Source organism: Malus domestica, chromosome 04 (genome assembly GCF_042453785.1).
Source record: "Malus domestica chromosome 04, GDT2T_hap1".
In the NCBI taxonomy this organism is placed as follows: Eukaryota; Viridiplantae; Streptophyta; class Magnoliopsida; order Rosales; family Rosaceae; genus Malus; species Malus domestica.
The window spans coordinates 20,621,880-20,643,020 of NC_091664.1; the positions used below are offsets into that span (position 1 = coordinate 20,621,880).

At 34.3% G+C, this 21,141-nt stretch overlaps 1 protein-coding gene and 1 long non-coding RNA gene across 3 annotated transcripts; both read right to left on the reverse strand.

Annotated features, from left to right (window-relative positions):
- Positions 1-1,928: 1,928 nt before the first annotated feature.
- Positions 1,929-12,810, reverse strand: LOC103433392 (cation/H(+) antiporter 20-like). 2 transcript variants are annotated; one of them, XR_011580101.1, is made up of 5 exons: positions 12,311-12,810; positions 11,644-12,166; positions 10,059-10,564; positions 2,648-3,721; positions 1,929-2,548 (listed from the first exon to the last, which is right to left on the reverse strand). XR_011580101.1 is itself a non-coding variant. In XM_029101166.2 (5 exons), the coding sequence occupies exons 1-5, from the start codon at positions 12,491-12,493 to the stop codon at positions 2,150-2,152; spliced, it is 2,508 nt and encodes an 835-aa protein (XP_028956999.1). In that variant the 5' UTR covers positions 12,494-12,810; the 3' UTR covers positions 1,929-2,149. The 2 variants fall into 2 exon arrangements, 1 of the variants encoding a protein (XP_028956999.1); XM_029101166.2 differs by having other exon boundaries at positions 2,825-3,721.
- A 2,027-nt stretch (positions 12,811-14,837) lies between these two features.
- Positions 14,838-15,763, reverse strand: LOC139195176 (uncharacterized). The gene is made up of 3 exons (XR_011579812.1): positions 15,346-15,763; positions 14,989-15,245; positions 14,838-14,897 (listed from the first exon to the last, which is right to left on the reverse strand). It is a non-coding gene; the product is annotated as an uncharacterized lncRNA (long non-coding RNA).
- Positions 15,764-21,141: the final 5,378 nt, after the last annotated feature.

Here is a 21,141-nt window from a genome sequence, read left to right on the forward strand (position 1 = left end):
ACGGCCCTTGAAGAAATCTCCAACCCAATTCAAGATCAAGCATCAACGGCCCTTGAAGAAATCTCCAGCCCAATTCAAGATCAAGCCTCGACGGCCCTTGGATCGACATCTACATTAAGGGACTTCAAAACGCATCTCCTACACGTGACAAGCACATGTATACGACGCGCCTTGAAGTGGGGGCATTTGTAGACATCGAAATTTCGGTAAATAAATGTTGACCGATAAATCAAAGTTTCAACTCTTATGTATTACATAAATTTTACACGTAGCGTGTGTCTAAACAAAAAATCGAAATAAGTTGGAAAAGTCATCAAACAGGACACGTGTCAACACCTAGCAGAAACGACTTATTTCATCTGGAATATTATATTCAAAATTAGGCCTTGGAAATTTCTATAAATAGAAGGCTAATTCATTCATTTGAGGGAGGAATTCATATTACACCTTGAAGCTCTGAAGCTCTGAAACTCCGAAGCTCTCAAGCAAATCCCGAAGGATCAAGAAAGCCCTTTTCATTCTTCATCAAATCCTCCTTCAAGATCAAGCCCCAACGGCCCTTGAAGAACAATCCACCGATTCAAGATCTAGCCCCGACAGCCCTTGAAGAAAGTCGTTCTTCGTTCTTCGTTCTTCGTTCATCATTCTTCCAAGATCAAGCCCCAACGGCCCTTTGGATCAACAATCATCCACCAATTCAAGATCAAGCCCCGACTGCCCTCGAAGAAAGTGTTCTTCGTTCTTCGTTCATCATTCTTCCAAGATCAAGCCTCAACGGCCCTTTGGATCAACAATCATCCACCAATTCAAGATCAAGCCCCAACGGCCCTCGAAGAAAGTGTTCTTCGTTCTTCGTTCATCGTTCTTCCAAGATCAAGCCCCAACGACCCTTTACACCAACAATCATCCACCAATTCAAGATCAAGCCCCGACGGCCCTCGAAGAAAGTGTTCTTCGTTCTTCGTTCATCGTTCTTCCAAGATCAAGCCCCAACGGCCCTTTACACCAACAATCATCCACCAATTCAAAATCAAGCCTCGACGGCCCTTGGATCAACAAGCCACCGTTCTTCAAGATCAAGCCCAAAAGCCTTTGAAGATCCGTTCATCACTGTTCTTCAAGATCAAGCCCAAAAGCCCTTGAAGATCCGCTCATCACCGTTATTCAATATCAAGCCTCAACGGCCCTTGAAGAAACATTCATCCTCAAGATCAAGCCCCAACGGCTCCTTGAAGATTCGCTCAAATCCACCTTCAAAGATCAAGCCCACGGCCCTTGAAGAAACTTCCAACAGTTCATCCAAAATCAAGCCTCCACGGCCCTTGGATCAACAAAATATCCATAAATCAACACCTTACGGAGATCGAATCAGAGGATCAAAATAGAGAGAGATTGTAACCCAAAATCATCAAATACAAATATTATTTTGTGCACGTTGTTCTTGTCTCTTTCGTTTCAGGAAATTTTTGTGTTCACAATTGTAACCCAAAATCATCAAATACAAATATTATTTTGTGCACGTTGTTCTTGTCTCATTTGTTTCAGGAAAAATTCGTGTTCACAGTCGTGTCACAACATCCTAATTATTTTAAAGGATATATACTTTACTAAATAATGAAATAAAAATTTCCTACAAAATTACTCAATATGTTTGAATTTGAATTTTTTTTTGCTTAGTTATGGTATACCGCTATATTTTCAATTTTATGAACTATAATAACTGTTGTTGCTTAATTTTTTGCCCAAAATGCCAATTTTATAAACTATAATTACTACTGTTGCTTTATTTATAGTATGCTGCGGTATTTTCAATTTTATGAACTATTTATATCTTTTTGTATTTCTTTTAGTAAAAAAATTAAGAGCTTGATCAAATATGCACTAAATTAATTGAGATTTTAAAAATCTATGGACCAACCCTGCTCATGTTCGAAGAGAATATCAAAGTAGCTTTGTATAATTTCATACACTAATTCTTAACTATGTGGCCCTGCCGATGAATTTCAGAGAATGAAGAAATCCTCGTAAGATAGTTCTCTTGGCTACAAATCTCAGGAAACCCACTCTCAAAAGGAAACTTATTCGACCAAAAAACAAAGAAAAGGAAACTTGTAACCACTTATTTGTACTTGTTAATTAGTGAATTAGGTCACACAGATTCCTTAGACATCTCAAGCACAGTACTGGAGGACTCATCTGCGACGAACCCTTCGTAATCACCATGCACAACCTTCGACACTGGAGCCTCCACGGAATGAGCTACGTCATGTTGTTGAATCACAAGCACTGATGAGACCACACCATGGCCTGATGAAGCCAATATGTCTCCAATGGGGCCTAACTCTGCATGCTCTGCATGGCGGTCGGCAAGTTCTGCTACCATGCGTGACGGGAATCTTCCTTTGCCTACAATTAACAGATCATGATCTCCACTACTTCCTATCGCCAAAACCCCCTCCACAATATTATTGGCTGCCACCTTCTCTACGCACTCTGCTTTCCCATCCCACTTGCTTCTGAACTCAGCCACTGCTTCCTCATCCAGTTCCTGATTAGCAAAATTTACAAATGATTAATACGTACTTAAATAGAATAAACATACTATACTTGTGTGTTGTGTGATCCCCGTTTTGTAAATTGTACGGACCTGTGTTGATTTGACTAATCATTTAGTGTATCACACCCATGCGACAAGGGTGCAATTGTGAATAATCAAATAGATCTCTGCAACTGTTTGATACCCCTCAGAGCTCAGACTACCATCTCACATGTCACGTCGTAGAAAGGGTATTGAACGAGAGGTAACATCATGCAATATGCGTACCTTTTCTTTCTTTCGGTCCATTTTAGCTGTGGAGAAACTATAGCTATTCTCGGTAGACTCGGAGGGAGAAGGCTTTAACATGAGACCATTACTCTCCAAACCCTCTTTCTCAACAAATTTCACAACCGTCACTTTAATTGTCGGGTGTTCGGCCATCCTACCGCCTAACTCCAAGGCCTCCCGATCATCGGGCCCACCGAAAAACACAATGCAAATCCGCTGGGTTCTGGTGTTAGCAAATCCACGATCCACGAGCACTGCAACTGAGCACGGTGCAGTTTGAAGCACCCTCTGGTTGACCCCTCGCCAGGCCTGGCTCACAATCTCCGTCGCTTCATGATTATCGCCGTCTCGCCTCCATTGTTTGTGGAATGGCAAGATGATCATCGCCACCCTCTGGTCTTCCGCCGTATGGCAAACATCCTCGTACATTGTGGACATGGGTGATATTGCAGTTGTGGGTCGGACCGAGACTCGCCCCAGTTGGCTATAGGCCTGGAAGGCGGAAACAACGCCGTCGCTCCAGGCACCTCGGCCGAATCTATTAAAGAAGGGAAAGCCGTTCTTTCGAGCCCGTTGGACCATGATGATGGAAGAAGATCGCTCCGTGAGCTCCACAAGGCGCATGAGGAAGAGTTTGAGTTGCGCTTTCTTGGCACTTCGGATGGACTCAATGAGGCTAATGAGTGAGGGCACATTGGCAGGCCCATGGACACACGCCAGGACTCGAAGTTCGTCCTTGAAGGATACAGTGGTTGACAGATCACGGAGCTTGCGATGAGTGCGAACTGAGACGCCACGTGCAGGCTTGTAAATGGCCATCACTAGTGGACTTGTGATAAAGGTGGTAAAGAGTGCCATGAGGACTAGAATAGCAAATGTCTCATCATTAAGCACCTGAGATTAAATTTAAAATAATTCATTAACAGAAGGTTGCAAAAGTTTTTATAGAAAATTTCATTTTAATTCTTGGTAAAGATGACTTTTAGATTAAAATCATAAGTAAGATCAAAATCTAATTTTAGTTTCTTAATACATTAATAACCTCATTTATTAGTTATATTTTGAATTATTTCTCTTTTTCTTCCTAATTTTTAATGTATTAATTTTATTTCATTTTCATTTTCATTTTCATTTCATTTATTTTAATATATTTTGTTGTAAACATTTAGATAAACTAATTTTTGTTATACAATATATTTTGATGTACTTTATCTTCTTCATTTTAGGTACATTAAATTCATTATAATACATTTCGGTATACACATTTAGGTACATTAATTTAATATAATACATTTCGGTGCATACATTTCGATACTAACATTTAAATACATTAGTTCAATATAATACAATTATGTACACACATTTCAGTACTAACATTTAGGTACATTAATTGGATCTTTCAAGTTTGAAGAATGTTAAATAAAATTAATAAATTAAAAAACTCTTTTTTGGTCAAAAAAATAAATTAAAATTTGTATATTAATATATTTAAATATTTAATAGGAGACATTAAATAAGATGCACATTAATTATTTTGAATTAAGGACACATCAAGGGATTATAATCAATATGTAATCTAACACCAGGTTTATTTTAAATTTCAATCTTCTTGAAGGATTAAAGTTAAAAAAATCCTTATTTTTTATTTCAAATACAACAAATATTTCATAAGAAAACTAATGAAAATGGCTTGAAAACTTTGAGCTTTAACGATAAGGACAAAATAAAGGGTAAAGTGAATAGTACCAGAATTGACTTTTTAGTGTAAAAATGTGGTTTTTCGTTAAAGTGAACAGTACCGGGAGCTTTTCATTAAAGTTCCCATATTTCATTGGATGAGGAAAGGCCCAATACACATTACAACAATGAACAAACAACCGAATAAAAATTGGGGATAGCCAAAAACTCGTTCAACAAAAAGACAAAAAACAAAAATGAGACCCCAAATCCTTATCCTGCAAAGGCAGAATGCAACTAATGCCCCGCTGCCGCCACTACCACCTTGCCAGCAACCACAAAGGTAGTTGCTCTAAGAAATTCAACTCCACGTTGGATTCGATGAAGGCATTGCAACACAAAAAATTTCAATCCGTAACAAAAAAGATGTGTCACATCCAAGACCGACTCTGTCGTAGCACAATATTGTTCGATTTGGATCCCGACCACGCCCTCATGATTTTTTTTTTTTAGAACTCAGACGAGAACTTCTCAGTGGGTCACCCATCCTAAGATTGCTCTCGCCTGAACTCGCTTAACTTCTGAGTTCCGATGGAATCCGAAGCTAGTGAGTCCCCAAAATGCCTCGTGCTATATAGAGGTGGGCATGTACATATAAGGCACATCACCCCCCTCTCCGTTGGTCGATGTGGGATCTTACAAGATGCCCCAACCAAATTTTACCACCAAAAACGCCGCATCAAAAGAGTACCACGAAATTCAAAGCACCTTCACAGACCACACAGTAGCAAGAAGAACCAAAAACACATGCAACTTAGAAGGAGATGGGGCTAATGGGCCATTTAAACCACCCTCGCTTTGGGCTAAGCCACAGCATGCTTAGCTCAATATTTAGCATGTGAGTCGGGCAAGGGGTAGTGAGGGGAGGATTTAGATCTGGTGTCCAAATCAGGTTAACGCTTGTAGTTTTGAGCAAAGGTTGTGGGAGGAATGGTGTGCGATGAGGGGGAACTTATGAAGGAGATGGAAGATGATGGGTGTTGGGGGTTAAAGAATGGCAATTGTAGGATAGGGATTAGTCTACAAAAGACAAAATACGGTGAAAAACACTTGAATTTTGACAAAGAACGACTAGATAATGGTGAAGCATGTCGAGAAAACAAGCCATCCACGAAGGGCATGGCCTGAGATTCTAGAAAGGAAAATGAAATAGGAAAAATTCTAGAAAGGAAGGGGAAAAGGAAATTGTGAAGAAGAAAGGTTGCAACAAAATCCAAACTAAGAAAGGGGTCGGCGGCGAAATGGACTTTTTGTTGTTCGCAAGAGAGAAGGAGAGGAAGCGCTGCTAGGTTTTTTTTTTTTTTCAAAAAGCAATTTATTAAGAGTAAACTGCAAAAGTAAAAAGTAATATATACGTTGTTGCATTATATATTATGCAACCAACAGTTTTGATTCATAATCATACATCCTGTCTTCTTTTGTCTAATATGATATTGTGTCATGCTCACACGTAACGGCCAACAAATATCACAAAAATTTAGAAATAATAAATAATAAGTGGCGGACACAAAGTTTGAAGATTTCAAAATATTATAGTAAACCCGAATTACGTCCGAGGCAAAACCGACTTCAAAAATTACAAATAAATTCCAATAACCCAAAAAAACAAAAATAAAACTAACATTTGATTTCGAACTTTTTTGAATTAGCATTAAAATATTTATTTCAACCCGATCCGAACCGAGAAAATCACTCCATCTTCCCAGAATAACCTTAACCTTTAAGAATGATGCTTTCATTTTCTTGAAAGGTCATGCACCAACTTAAAGGACAAGGCTCTGCTACATACAATTACTATAAAGTATATAAAACGGACAAGGATTGTCTACCCTTCTACTTTCCGTGCTCTTTTGTTTGTGTGGTTACGGTTAAGTTACGTCAACATTTTATATTACCATTCATTTTTATCTTATTATCTCTATAAAAAATTAATATAAAATATTGACGTGACTTAACAATGATCACATAAAACAGGAGAGCACGAAAAATGGTAGAGCAGACAATACTTGTCTGTATAAAACATCCTCAAATAGAAAGTTATTGCCCAATAATTGATTTATACAAACCCAACTTTTTTTTCGTGGATTGACAATAAAAGCCAAGGCAGACGGGACAAACTATACCCAATATTCATGTTTTTAATCATTTCTAAAACTGTGTAATGTCTCCAAAAGAGACTTTAAAATCAAGGATCCAAATCGTGAGGATTATAGGAATTTTCACATTTTAATAATTTATCGTGTATCGTGTGGTTAAAAATTATTTAACTTTTTACATTTAAACTTAAACATAAATAGTACTTGACGAAAATTGACCGCATAATATATGATAAACAGTTAGGATGTAGGGATCCCTATAATCCCCACAAATGAATCCGAAGAGAATCCTCTTCCTTAAATCAATTCTTTAGTGACTGTATATTTGTGATAAAAAAAATAATTTAAAAAAAGGCATGTGTGAGTGTGAGTGTAATCATTAAAGGATGGCTCAATAGTTGGTCACAAATTTCAATCCGTATTTCAGACAGAACGACCTGAGTTTGATTTCTAACGGTGGTAAATCGCGCGATTGTAGTTAGGAGGAGACTGAAATGCTTCTATGAGTCTTCCCAACTCCCGCAAGAATAGATTGTAGTGACGAAACCATCAACTGATCCTTTAAAAAAAAAAAAAAAGGGACACTTTGGATGCGGTCCCTAGCTATCAATATTCTTTGATTGAAATCTTGTTAGTTTTTAGTTTTTGATTAAGGTCCCTGACATTAATGTAATAATGTAAGTTACTATATTTTTTTAACTAAAAATTAAAAATTGAAATTTGTAATTGTTTATATTAATGAGATTTTAAATAAAACCCATAATTTATGGGATTAAAAATAATAAAATATAAATTATACTCTCTATTATATTGTGTGTGTGTGTACACATATGTATGAGTACATTAACCAAAATTAACAAAAAAAGTTATTGTACCAAAACATGGATACATTCTCAAATCAACGAAAAAGAATGTACCCATATAAGTTTAAACATGGATTAAAAAATTTGAATGGATTTTATATTAAAAAAAAGGTACATTTTACATGTAACAAATTGATATATTTGAGAATAGGTACATTTAAGATTAAAAAATTTGAAAAATTATATGAATGGGTACATTTAAGATTAAAAAATTGATAATCTTTTTATATATATATAAAAAACTAATAGGTACAAACTTAATTTAATTTAATTTTTTATTATTTTGGAAATGTTTGAATTGAAAATTAATTAGAAGTTTAATAGAGGTGTGAGTATTAAACCCTAAATTAATTACTAATTTTTATATTAAAAAATTATATAATAAACATGTAAATTCATTATCACATTAATGTTAGGGACTTGAATCAAAATTTGAGAACTAATAAGATCTTAGTCAATGAACAGTAAAAACTAGATACTAGATACTAATTTTTTCAAAAAAAAGTGTGTGTGTGAGTGTGAGTCTGAGTGTGTGTCACTCATCTTTTTCAACGACATTTTACTATCGAAGCGTGCCATCATGCAGGGGGATAAATTGTTATAATGCACCAAAGGATTCATGTATTGGTCAAAAGCTTTTACCAAATCTTCAAAAAAAGAGGAAAACAAAGAAATGAAATGATGATATAAAGTTTTCACACTTGCATTACCTGTGAATATGCTGTTGTTGTTGTTGATCCTGATCTAATTAATAAATTAACAGATAATTGAAACGTAAACGAGTGATCGCAAAGAGAGGAGGATAAAAGCTGAGTTGTTGTTTTCAAATGATTCCCTAGCATGGCCCCCTACCCTATGCCACCCTTACCTTAATTACCACGCTAATTAATCTGATACGATTAAATAAGTTTATTCATCTAAACTAAATATTAATAAAACTCTCTTTGTCAATCAAAAGAAGGTGAAAAAATTATTTAATCTTCTATCACAAAAAAAAAAAAAAAAATTAAGGGCAGTAACGTAATTTTATAAAACAAAATTTTAATATTTTGTGTTTACACCTCACCTACAGGTGATTTTTAACACCTCTAATTTGAAAAACTTAAAGAAATTAAAAAATAAACCCCTTTCACTCTCTCTCTCTCTCTCTCTCTCTCTCTCTCTCCATTCCTCTCTGCCTCTCTCCTTCAATTTGAAAACAAAAATAAAAAAATTTCACATACATTTTGTGTGTGGGCATATACTAGTATCTATGAGATCAACTTCAATGGTTTGGTTAAAACTCAAAGTTTAAGTTTTAAACTCGTCCAAAGTTTGTCTAATCATTGGGCTAACAAAAGGTTTTGGGTTAAAACTTATTTTTGGGCCAAAGTTAACCAAAAAATGAGCCAAGATTAGTGGTTGGGACCCAGTTGCTGACGTTGTCAGCCACTTACGAAAAGACCAACGACTATGTTTTATTATCAGACATCCCACGTGGTTAAACCAACACTCCAGATTAAATTTTTTAAATCAAATTTATGAATATGTAAACTCTAACGGTTGAGATCGAATATGAGTAAATCTAACAGTATAAAGAAGATCTAACAACTCAAAATTAAATCCAACAGCTAAAACAATTTAAAATTTTATCTAAATCAAAATTCACCCAAAAACTCTATAAATATTTATGTATTTGTTCAAACATCTACACAAAATCCACTTTCGTCAAACAATTCTTCCTTTTTTTTCTTTCTACCCACATAAGTATTTGTGTTTAAGAATGGGGTAGGTTGTGTGATTTTCCATGTTCTTTCATGTGGTACATATATGTAAGAATGAGGTAGGTTTAGTGATTTTTCATTATTTAACAGAATTTAAATATTTTTATGTTAAAATATTCATAAAAATATATTAGAATAATCTATATAGATTTTATTTTTTAAAAAAGTTACCAAAAAATTAGCTAAAATCATTCTTTAATCAGTTCGGGCTAAAATTATTGGAGGAGAAAAAATGTTTCTGAGTTAAAACTTATATTTCATGGACTAAAAGTTTAAGTTTTAACTCCAACCATTGGAGTTGGTCTAAGAATATTTGTTCTTACATACACGATAACTATGAATATTGACATTAATAGAACTCGTTTATTCATGATGTTGAGTCCAAAGTTCAAAACTCACAATACAACAAGAAAAATATCGTCGTCAATATACAATTTCTCTTTTATGTTTTTATATTTAAAAAATCAATGATGGTTTTTCAAGTGTCATATTATAGGAGGTACACTAAATGACTATGACACATCCTCTTTGTTTTAATTTGAAAGCAAGAGAGGTCAGCTTTTGCTAATATTCACTGTTTAATTTCTCTTTCTGGCAATTAGTACAATCTTCACATTTTTGTTTGTTTTCGTTTTCCATTATTATTAATTTGTAAATTAGGTGTGACAGGACAAGAAAAAGGAACTTTTGTGAGGCTACTAAATTTCACTGCCATAGTCAATATTTATTTGAAATGTTGTGGTAAAAATTAAACCAATAATAATTAGCTGACCTTTTTCTCCTTGCCAATGTTGAGAACAATGAGCTCCACCAACCCTTTGGTGTTCATGAGCACACCGAGCGTCAACGATTCTCTAGCCGGAATCATAAATAGCATTGCCACCGCAAACGTCCCCAATATCTTCCCGGCACAAGCGATCGATATAACTAGCACCAACAGCCCCCACGCCCCTCCTCCGTGTATTTTCGCTACATCGGTCTTCAACCCACTTGATGCAAAGTAAAGTGGAAGCAACAAGCCGGACACAAAGTCCTCAATCCTCTCTATCAATCTTTCCGCAAACTGTCCTCCTTTGGGAATTGTTAGACCAAAGACGAAGGCTCCAAATATAGAATGGATACCAATTAGGTCAGTAATGAATCCGGATACCATGACTCCGGCTAGGGTTAAGCATATATAGGCTTCGTCTATTGCATCTTGCTCTGGAGAGCTCAGGCGGGCCACCCAGTTCATGGCCGGTCGGATCACCACCATCATGAAAGCAACAAATGCAACACCTGATATTCACAAGGCAGTAAATGCCAATGTTACCAAGGTCTAAATATACAGAATATTAAACAAATATACATACTAAAGAAATGATAAGTGATCGCATTGTATACTATCTCTAATAAAAGTGAGATTTACTTATGGGAAACCCAATGTAAAGGGAGATTTTGTATTACATATTAAATTATTTAGTTTAAGTTGAGAAATAAGTTCTATGTGTACTATAAAAATTTATCACCATTATACTATTTAATGTGTTAGAATATAAGCGTACGATTGAATTAGTATGTTTCACTTCTAAGAAAGATAAATTAATAAAAGTTACATATACGTGAGTGAAATAGTTTCATGTACATGACCATGTCTATTTTAGGGTCTCTACCACCACTTTTGAGAACTCTTTTAGGGGCTTCAAGAGAATATTATGGTCCTTAAACAAATATTGTCTTCAATAAGAAATCCTTATAGTAGAATCCTTAAATTTAGGAACTAAAAGATTAAAAAAAAAATTGTTAATTTCGTTAGAGTATGATTCGTTGATAAAACAAGAAAAAAAATCAAGAGGATATCTAGACTGTTGGGAAAAAAAGCCACAAGTGCAGTGTGAGGCCCACGCCTGATGCTGCAGTAGCAATTGCTCTGCGAGCAAGCCTACCAGTTTGGGGATGGGGATTTTCTTAAGGTCTCCGGAGAGTTCCTCTATTATAGGAAAGATTTTTCAGCGTGACCAGTACACAAGATGATACATCATGTGTTACTATACAAATTGTGGGATATGTGTGCTAAAAAATTAATAACTTAAAATATAAAATTTCCCACCACTTCTATTAAAACAGCGTGATGTACTACTTAGTTGGAAGCCTTCTAAATACTATCCATGAGGACATACTGACAAAATTTTGAGCACTAGTGGAGATGCTCTAAGTAAACTAGTACCTAAAATATCTAATTTGGTGGAGTAGATCAGGAGTACAATTACACGAATTGTTCAATTAAAAGAAATGAAAAATAAAAATGAAAATTGTGAAAAGGAAAAAAAATATGAGAAAATATCGAGGATATTGTCGGAACTCTGGACCATACAAACCTGATAGGAGGACCCAGATTGATACCAAAGGGCTCTTCTTATGGCCATCATCACCGTCACTGGCCAAGGCCACCGCGAGAGCGAGCAAGATCCATGCAGCGACGTCGTTCAGAGCGGCAGCAGCCATTGCAATCTCGCCAACCCTAGTAGTTAAAAGCTTGAGCTCTGCTAAAATGCGGGCGAGAACAGGAAAGGCCGTGATGGAAAGTGACACTCCCATGAACACAACGAACTGACTGAAGCCGGCCTTGTCAGATCCGTCGATCGTTCTCCGGAGGACGACAGCGACGCCGATGCCACATAGGAAAGGCAGCGATATGCCAGCGAGGGCTATGCCAAAAGCGCTTCTTCCACTACGACGTCGGACTGAGCTTAAATCGAGCTCAATGCCTACGAGGAACAAGAAAAAGAGAAGACCAATGCTTGCCACGGTTTCGAGTATTGGAGTGCTCCATGAGGGAAATATTTTGTGTAGGTAATACTTGTTTCTTCCGAAGGCTGACGGCCCAAGCAAAATTCCACCCTATACAAATAGACTAATGAGAAAAAAGAACTATATAACAAGAATTAACTATATATGAATAACTAAGACACATGCAAAAATATTTTTATCACTACAAATTGAAAAATGTCTCACATTCGAATAAAGCAGGAGAGTAGGACTTACAGCAATCTCGGCGATAACTTTGGGTTGGTGGAGGGGTTTGAGAAGGAAGGCGAGGAAGCGGCTGACGACGATGATTAAGGTGCTTTGGACGATTAAGAGTGGGAAGGCGAAGTCTAGAGGATTATCACCTTGCCATAATCCACTTGATGCCGTTTTGATTGAAGTTATATTCACCGGAGCCATGGTGTTATACAATAGCAAGTCGCTGTGTACTATGAAATCATGGAAAATTAAGCAATATATAGAGAGGGAGAGCAAGTGTTGGTTTTTGTCGTTGTGGGTACGGGTAATTAAAGTGAGGTCACGTAATGAAGGGCAACAAAAGTGTAATTTGGCATTTGATTACGAATACATCGTTTTTGTTTTATTAAGCAAAAGGAGGATCTGAACTTAGTGAATTCTTTCGACATCAGAAATAAGTACATCACGAAACTAATAGTTAGTTGGTATTTTAAACTTAGTTGTATATTTCACATATTACAGACCATGTTAGTTTCATTCATTTTGACCCCAGTTGGTTAATTCAAGTAATTAAGCTCAAATGGTTAATAATATTTACTCATACATTCAAAATCTTTTATTATATCCTATACTCGTTAAAAAGAGAAGGGAGACTTTGGATGTGGTCCTTAATTATGAATATTCTTTGATTGAAACCTTGTTGGTTTTTAATTTTTGATAGAGGTCCCTGAAATTAATGTAATAATTTATTTCTATGTACGTTACTATATTTTTAAAGTAAAAATTAGAAATTTTAGTTGTTTATATAAATGAGATTTTAAATAAAAAAACCATAATTTGTGGCATTAAAATATTAAAATATAAATATACTATTGTGTGTTTGTGTGTATATAAACATGGGTACATTCATCCAAATTAACCAAAAATTTTATTGTATCAAAACATGGGTACATTCTTCAAAATCACAAAAAAAAAAAAGGACATTAGGCTTAATACATTAGTAAATTTCTTCGATTAAACTTGACATTGATACATTTTAAAATCAAAGAAAAAAGAATGTACCCATATAAGTTTAAAAATGGATTAGAAAAAAATTGAATAGATTTTATATATATATATAAAGGAGGTACATTTTACATATAACAAATTAGTATATTTAAGAATGAGTACATTTTAAGATTAAAAGGTTTTACATGAATGGGTACATATAATTAGCATGGGTACATTTAGCAATATATATATGGGTACAAATACAAATAAACTTTAAAAAATATGGGCACAAAAAGAAATTAATAAATGGGTACAAATTAAAACTGAAACTAAAAATATATGATAAAAAATTTAGTCATAAATATAAATAATCATTAATGATGTTATTTGACACACCCTGACCCGAGTCAGGGTGTGCTGGCCATCACGTGAGGGTGACGTAGCCATGTGCACAGTGCATAAGCAATAAAGATAATAGAGAATACGAATAATTAAAAACCAATTCATAAGGGTACTAGCTAAGATAAGTGCTAGAACGTGTGAATACATAATCAGAGCATAAATAGCCTAAGTTCAGTCCAGAAAATAAGTACTAATTAAACGATACCCAGGGATGTCGTACATTGTGATAGTTTGTCAGAACCTCCGTTCAATCCTCGTGAGCCACCAACAGCAAGTCTACCTAAAACTTGGAGGGGCACAAAACAGAATATGTGAGTGGGCAAAAACAAATGTTTTCAAAATCATTTCATTTCTCAAAAGTTCTAACCCCTTGCTGTAAAACATGTATAATTTCCCAGAAATAGAATATAAACATAAATATGTGTGTGTGTGTGTGTGTGTGTGTGTGTCTATATATATAATTGTCAATTCATGCTTCACGTATTCATAATTACAAGTATGTCATGCGAAGATATAAACAGAATAAGTAACTCAGGTGAGAATACATTCATGGAAATTAACATATTAGTTGGAACCTCTGTAGAAGTCAGTACGGCTGAATTCATAGCTCATTAGTTAATCTAGTCGGAGTCACTACAATGACCTATACGGCGCTACACTGCACACAAGTCGGAACCACTAAAAGGGTCTGTACGACAAGACTGTGTGTAATATAATTATACTTAATACTACGCTCTCATGATAGTTGGGTGATAAATCGTTAGTCACCTACGAGTCGGAACCACCTATGATGGTCTGTACGACAAGATTGTGCACCTAAATTGGATCTAATGTGAGCATATGATGTGGGAGGTGACATCATAAACAGGCATGTACTATATCTCTAGTAATTCACAATCACCCGGGATGCAGGTTTATGAGCTCTAAGCTTCTCAATTAATCACAAACATTAATCCCATTCACAATTCATAACTCACCTGGCTTACCTGAGCGTCTACAACACCACAATTATATATTATGCATCATATACTAATTCATATACAGAATATAATTTCATATGCATGGCATTTTAAAGCATACTTTCATTTAAACGCATTTTCTAGGAAAATATCAAGTATAGAAATATATACTGAAAACCAAAAGCCCACTCACTGGTATGTCGAAGGGTCGTAACCTCCGAGTCGCCCTTGACTGCATTCGTCCTCAGGATAAGTCTCCCTTATATGCGAAACAACTATAAAAAAGTTAATTTAAAGTACATTACCAATACTAGCTAACTAGCTAATAACTTCTCATACATTACTCAAATTGGATGTTGAATATACCATTGTGATCTACACAACTCCACGAACATCCCCATATTTTTAAAATAATTTTCCGACCACCCACACGCCGGCAAGTGCATGGCAATACGCGCGGCCACGCGTAGGGAACCCTAACGGAAACCCTAACTGCCGTTAGGAATATTCCGTCCAAATTACCTGACGCCGTTACTCTCCGTTAAGAATATTCTATCAACTTTGACGGAATATTCTTCTGTCTTCTCTAGTGAACCTCGCCGACCACCGTTGTCGTCGGAAAACTGGAAAATGTTTAAACCTTGATATCTCAGTCATTTTTCATCCCAATTTCATGAAACCAGTACCAAATTGAAGCTCTTAACTTGTAGAACATTTCCTTACCTGTTTAAAGTCCTTAAGATCACGGGATCTCGCCTGAGAAATTCGAGAGAAACCGGCCAAACTTGAAATTCACAATCCCGACGTCCAAAACTACCCAGCGAGCTACCCCGAGCTTCGTGAAGACCTTCTAAAGCTCCCTGTGAACTTAAAATCCTCTAAAAACTCTTCGTTTGAACTTGCATGAACAATGCCAATTTCAGGGTAGGTTTTTCATAGGTTTTCCGAAGCTTCCAAGTCCAAAAAATGGTATGGTTGAGTTCGTAATGACGAGATGAAAGTGATGGTACTAATCACGAGCTCGATCTATGCATAAAAGGGTTGGTTTGAGGTTTGTCCGTACGTTTGTACGGATTTTCTGCAAAATCCAAGAAGGAGAAGAGAGAGGGAAGGCACGGGAGAGAGGGAGAGATCTTTTGGGTGTGTGTGTGATCCTCACACTAACACATCATCAAACAACATTTTACAACACCAACCATAAAATATCTAGGTCTAAACTTGACCAAAATAAACTAGGGCAATAAAAATAAATCGAATATTTTGCCCAATTCCAATGACTCGATCCATCCCTCAGGGGTAATTCCGTCAATTCACATTATTGAGAATATAATACAATAAGTTCGGGGATGGGCTGTGACATTATTAATACCCAAAGACCTTGATCAAAAATTAAAAAGGAATAAGATTTTAATTAATGGAGTAGTAAAAAGAAGGACGAGAACCTAATTTCTCCAAAAGAAAATGATGGATCATATGACCTAATCTGCATCTCTGCCGATTCATTTTTCCATGGTACCAACCAAAGTGAACCCAAAATCCAAACACTTCACGTGGATAAATCATTTATTTTCCAAGTTTGATTAAACGAATATCACGAGATTCTTGTACATAGGATCGTGAATTTTGTTCATTTACGACTCCACATTGAACCTGACCCGTGGCACCTGTAAACTTTGATAATTAATGATCACAATCAATTTTGGACCATGCAGAACGGGACTAATATCAAACCAGTAGTAATAATTCATAATACTCATAAAATGCATGGCCCTCCATGTTTTTCTTGACAAGACCTTAAAAATTAAGGGAGCCCGAGGATTAAAGAGAGTAAATTTTCCTACCGTTTGATCGTGGGTGAGCAATTTGCATAAAATGAGTTCATAACTGTGATATTTTAGTCCAATGATGTAATACTATTATATTATGAGACCGAAAGTCTACAATAAAGATAAAGCCATTCTGTATGTCATTATCTCACCCTCAAAACGTTTGAATTGAGGTACCATTAATTATTACTCCATCTGATCACTCTCAAGATGGTGCTTCTGTATAGAACAAAAGAGTACAAACTCTCTTTTAAGCCTGCATGTGAGTGGAACCCTTTTGTTTGGCACTTTAGAGAAAGAGGGAGATGAGAATCACGATGCATATGAGATGCATGGTGCATAAGCTTTAATGTTTGTTGTGCTTCACATAAATCCTTTGTTAAGTTACTTTCTTGTTCCCTTCTTTGCAAGTGGCCCATGGGATGGTCAATCAGATACGGGGTTTTAGAGTTTCATGTCCACAAGTATAAATAAGTTGCTAGTTTCACATTGCATGCATCATCTCGTTCCTTCGTCACTAGGCTAGGAGGATCCATGTACCTTGCATTTTGGGCCCCCAAATATTCAACAATCTACACCAAACTAGGGGAGAAAAAAATACTTGCGGCGTTCTAACATGTAAGGAATTATTTTTCCTTGTAGACAAACCAGCTAGCTAGATTTTGATCTGTAGGCATAAATTTTGTTATCCAGTGTTAATGAAATGTTTGTATCAAATTCTAACAATACGTTAAAAGAAATAACTATTTACATGTAATGAACATTATTTATCTGTGAAATCTCCACCAAAATATGTCATGAGTGGTCGTCAATCATGCGTACCAAGAAACCAAACGTCCCATTTTGAACAATATATATCATTCTTTACCAGATTCTTGAACAAAATATGTCGACTCTAGTTTCGCATGCACTTTTTGTTCAAAAAAAGGGTCAATGAAAATGAAATGGATAATGGTAATCTTGAAAAAAAAATGAAACAATTATTAGATAACATTCCAATAGGGTTTTAGCTATGTGAACAAATTAGAGTAAATTGTAGCAATGGTTCCTCAACTTTAATCAAATTAGAGCAATAGTCCCTCAACTAAAAATTCATTACTATTGGTCCCTCAACTTATCAAAATGTGTAGCTATAGTCATTTTCATAAATTTCGTCAAAATTTTGTCAAAATAAGTTATGTTGGAATAACCATTTATATAATTAGGGTTCATCAACTCATTAAAGTGTGTAATTATGGTCATTTTCATCAATTGCGTCAAATTTTTTGTCAAAACGAGTTATGTTGGAAGAACCATTACTACAATTGGGTTAAAGTTAAGGGATCATTTCTCCAGTTGAATTAAAGTTGAGGGACCAATGGTAATGAATTTTTAGTTGAGGGACCATAGCTACACGTTTTGATGAGTTGAGGGACCAATGGTAATGAATTTTTAGTTGAGGGACCATTGCTCCAATTGAGTTAAAATTAAGGGACCATAACTACAATTTACTCAACAAATTAAATACAATTATTGTTCTTTAGGAAATAATACTAGTACTGATTTGCTCTAATTGGCATGCAAGCCCAAATGATCAAATCTTCCAAAAGGTAGAGAACAAAAAGCTGATCGAGTGTGGTGCCACGAAGCCATTTGAACAAATTGAGGATCTTTGCTGGCTATTTCACGTTGTATGAATCGTGTTCTTTGCTTGAATTAATAGACCCTCACTTTTCATACCTTGTGGTTCAATCAAAAGGGACAAACTCTCATGTGTGTTCACATTTCATCAAATATATTAAGTTGGTTAGCTAGTAGTACTGTAGTACTTTACTTCGCTGGCAATTTTATGTTTTAGAGTGCAATCTCAACTTTCAACGAGAAATTTGGTATCATGTTAGACAATCTTAAAACTGAGTTACCAATGTAGTACTCTATCAAATTTAACATAGATAAAAAAATAAGGAAAATTAAAGAAAAGTCTAAAAAAAAGTTTAGTTTGAATGAAAAATAACAAATAAAGGTGTAGTGAATAATACTAAGAAAAGATAAAAATATTTTTTTTTATTAAAAATGAACAGTACCGGAAGTTTCGTTAATACTCCCTAAAAAATAATAATTTATAAATTATTAAACAAGGCTTACATATTCTATACATGCACACGTAAGATCTATGTACACAGATTATATACTGAATTTCAATGATTTTTCCACGCATGCATTGATGCCTTTTCAAAGACAAAAACTTATCAATAAAGGTGTCTGCAATAAAGGTGCTGATTAGGTTAGGTTTGATTAAGAAATCATATATAACTTATAAGCAATGATTATCATAAACAAATAAGAAAGCTAATGACACATATATACATATACATATACATATATGTGGAGAAGGAAGAATGCAAGGGATCTCTTTTGATTTGTTTTGTGTTGTTTTGGGAACAAAACAACTCAACATTATTGAACTACATGCTAGTAGCTAGATCCAAAGTATATCATAGATTAGGAAATAATAAGATTCTCGAGTATCAAGAGAAAAAAAGGAAACATATGTTTGCTTTGTCATCCTTCCTTTGATAAAGATTGATGGTAAAATTTATACAAGGAGAAATTAGGTTTACATCCTTATTTTTATTACTCCATTGATTAAAATCCTATTTATTTTTAATTTTTGATTAGGGTCCTTGGGTATTAATAATATCATTAATTATTTGAATAATAAAATATTTTTATTTTTAAATATATTCCTTTAGTGTTAAAAATGTTACAATTAGTATGTTTATATTTATGGCTAAACTTTTTATCATATATTTTTATTTTTAGTTTGTACCTATTTTTAATTTGCAAATATTTTTTAAGGGTTTTTTTTATTAACACCCCACTAATTGTTGAATACACCCCACTTAATATTTATTGTTAAATGATTTATATAAAATGACTATTTAAACCTTAGAAAGTAAAGAAAAACAATTATTTTCTTCCTACGCCTCAAATCATTTAAAAAATCCTAACCACCCGTAAATTATATATAATTTTACATACACCTGCACTCACAATATCTTGTGATTATGTTTATATATATATAATGTTAAAGATTCTACAACATAAGAGATGAAGTACTCTGAAATATTCATATCTTCTTTGAGATAGTGTAGTAATGGTTTTTTCTTTTGTTAAAAATTTTCAGGTATGTTTGCTGTTTATTTTTTAGGATGGTTTGTGGTGCAATTTTGCAGAACAGAGAATCTGCATGGACACAGCAATAGCACAATCAACTAGTCCTTTCATGATTTTTTATTTCAGAAAAGCCAGCAAAGTAGCCATTTCTGAGTTTAAAATCAAATTCACATCTAAAGCCTAATTCCCCTAAATTGACAAAAATCTTGAAGCAGTAGAACCATGCACACTGTTTGTGTGCTAAAGGCAAGGGGTTTAAATTTATTTTTTGGACAAGATGAAGACTTGTAGATTTTGGTGGGGGTGTATGAAATGTGTGGGGTGTGAGGGTAGTTTTGGTTAGTAAGTGGGGTGTATTAAGATATTTTTAAGTTTAAAAAGTAAGTATGAGGTGTTTTAAGTATGTGTGGTGTATTCAATAATATGTGGGGTGCTAATAAAACAACCTTTTTTTAATTTGTACCAATTTTCTTTGCATTTTTAATTTGTACTCATATATTAATTTCTTTTTGTGCCCATATTTTTAAAAGTTTTATTTATGTTTGTACCCATGTGTATACCGTCACGTGACATTGTATATTTAATCAATGATAGAAAAATTACATATGGTATATTTATGTTTTATGCCTAAACTTTGTATCATATATTTATATTTTTAGTTTGTACCCACTTTTAATTTGCAACATTTTTTTAAAATTTGTAGTATTTTCTTTTTAGTTTTATTTTGTACCCATGTATTAATTTCTTTTAGGGCCTATATTTTGTAAAAATTCATTTGTACTCATAATTATCTTTTATATGTACCCTAATTTATTTATAATGTACCCATTCTTCTTTATTAATGTACATATGTGAAATGTACCAATTTTTTTAACACTATGGATACATCCTTTTGCCATTTATTATTTATTATTTTTACATAGTTTTTATCCATTTATTCAATCAAAATGTTTGAATTCTTTTATTGTAACCGTTTCTAATAGTATTATAATTAGGGATTTTTTATTTATAGGATTATAAATCTCATAAAATATCAAACAATTAATGTCAAAACTATAAAAATATAAATATTAATAGTAATATAATGAGGTGTACAAAGTCAATGGACTTTGATCAAACTTTGAATACCATTAAGGTTTTAATCAAAGAATGTTAAGGATTAGGGACCGCATCCAAAGTATCTCATACAAGGAGAAACTTTATACAAATAGGCTTATTTTCTGCAATGTCCTCGAACTCAACTTTAATTTTACTTCTTCCTCTTTAGAACTCAAATTTAGTCACTTTGCACTTTGAAACTTAACATTTACTCCACTTTGATGAGATTCTGTTCATTCTATCAAATGTGACAACGTATAAGGAGAATTTTGTAAGTTCCCGAGGGGAAATATAATTGGGGATTAGGATTTTGGACAAAGATCAAAAAACAAGAACAAATTGAGAGAAAATTGGACCAATTGGTGTCTTTTTTTTTTCTTTTTTTTTTTTTTTTTGGAAAGAGATACTATAAGAGCACAGGCCAAAAGCCAACAGAAAA

Excerpts from the sequence above, each read along its gene's own strand:
- LOC103433392 (XM_029101166.2), bottom strand. The coding sequence starts at position 12,493 with ATGGCTCCGGTGAATATAACTTCAATCAAAACGGCATCAAGTGGATTA. Across the intron at positions 10,565-11,643 it reads AATCTGGGTCCTCCTATCAG|GTGTTGCATTTGTTGCTTTC; the intron begins GTTTGTATGGTC and ends TGTGAATATCAG. Across the intron at positions 2,549-2,824 it reads TGGACCGAAAGAAAGAAAAG|GAACTGGATGAGGAAGCAGT; the intron begins GTACGCATATTG and ends TTTGCTAATCAG.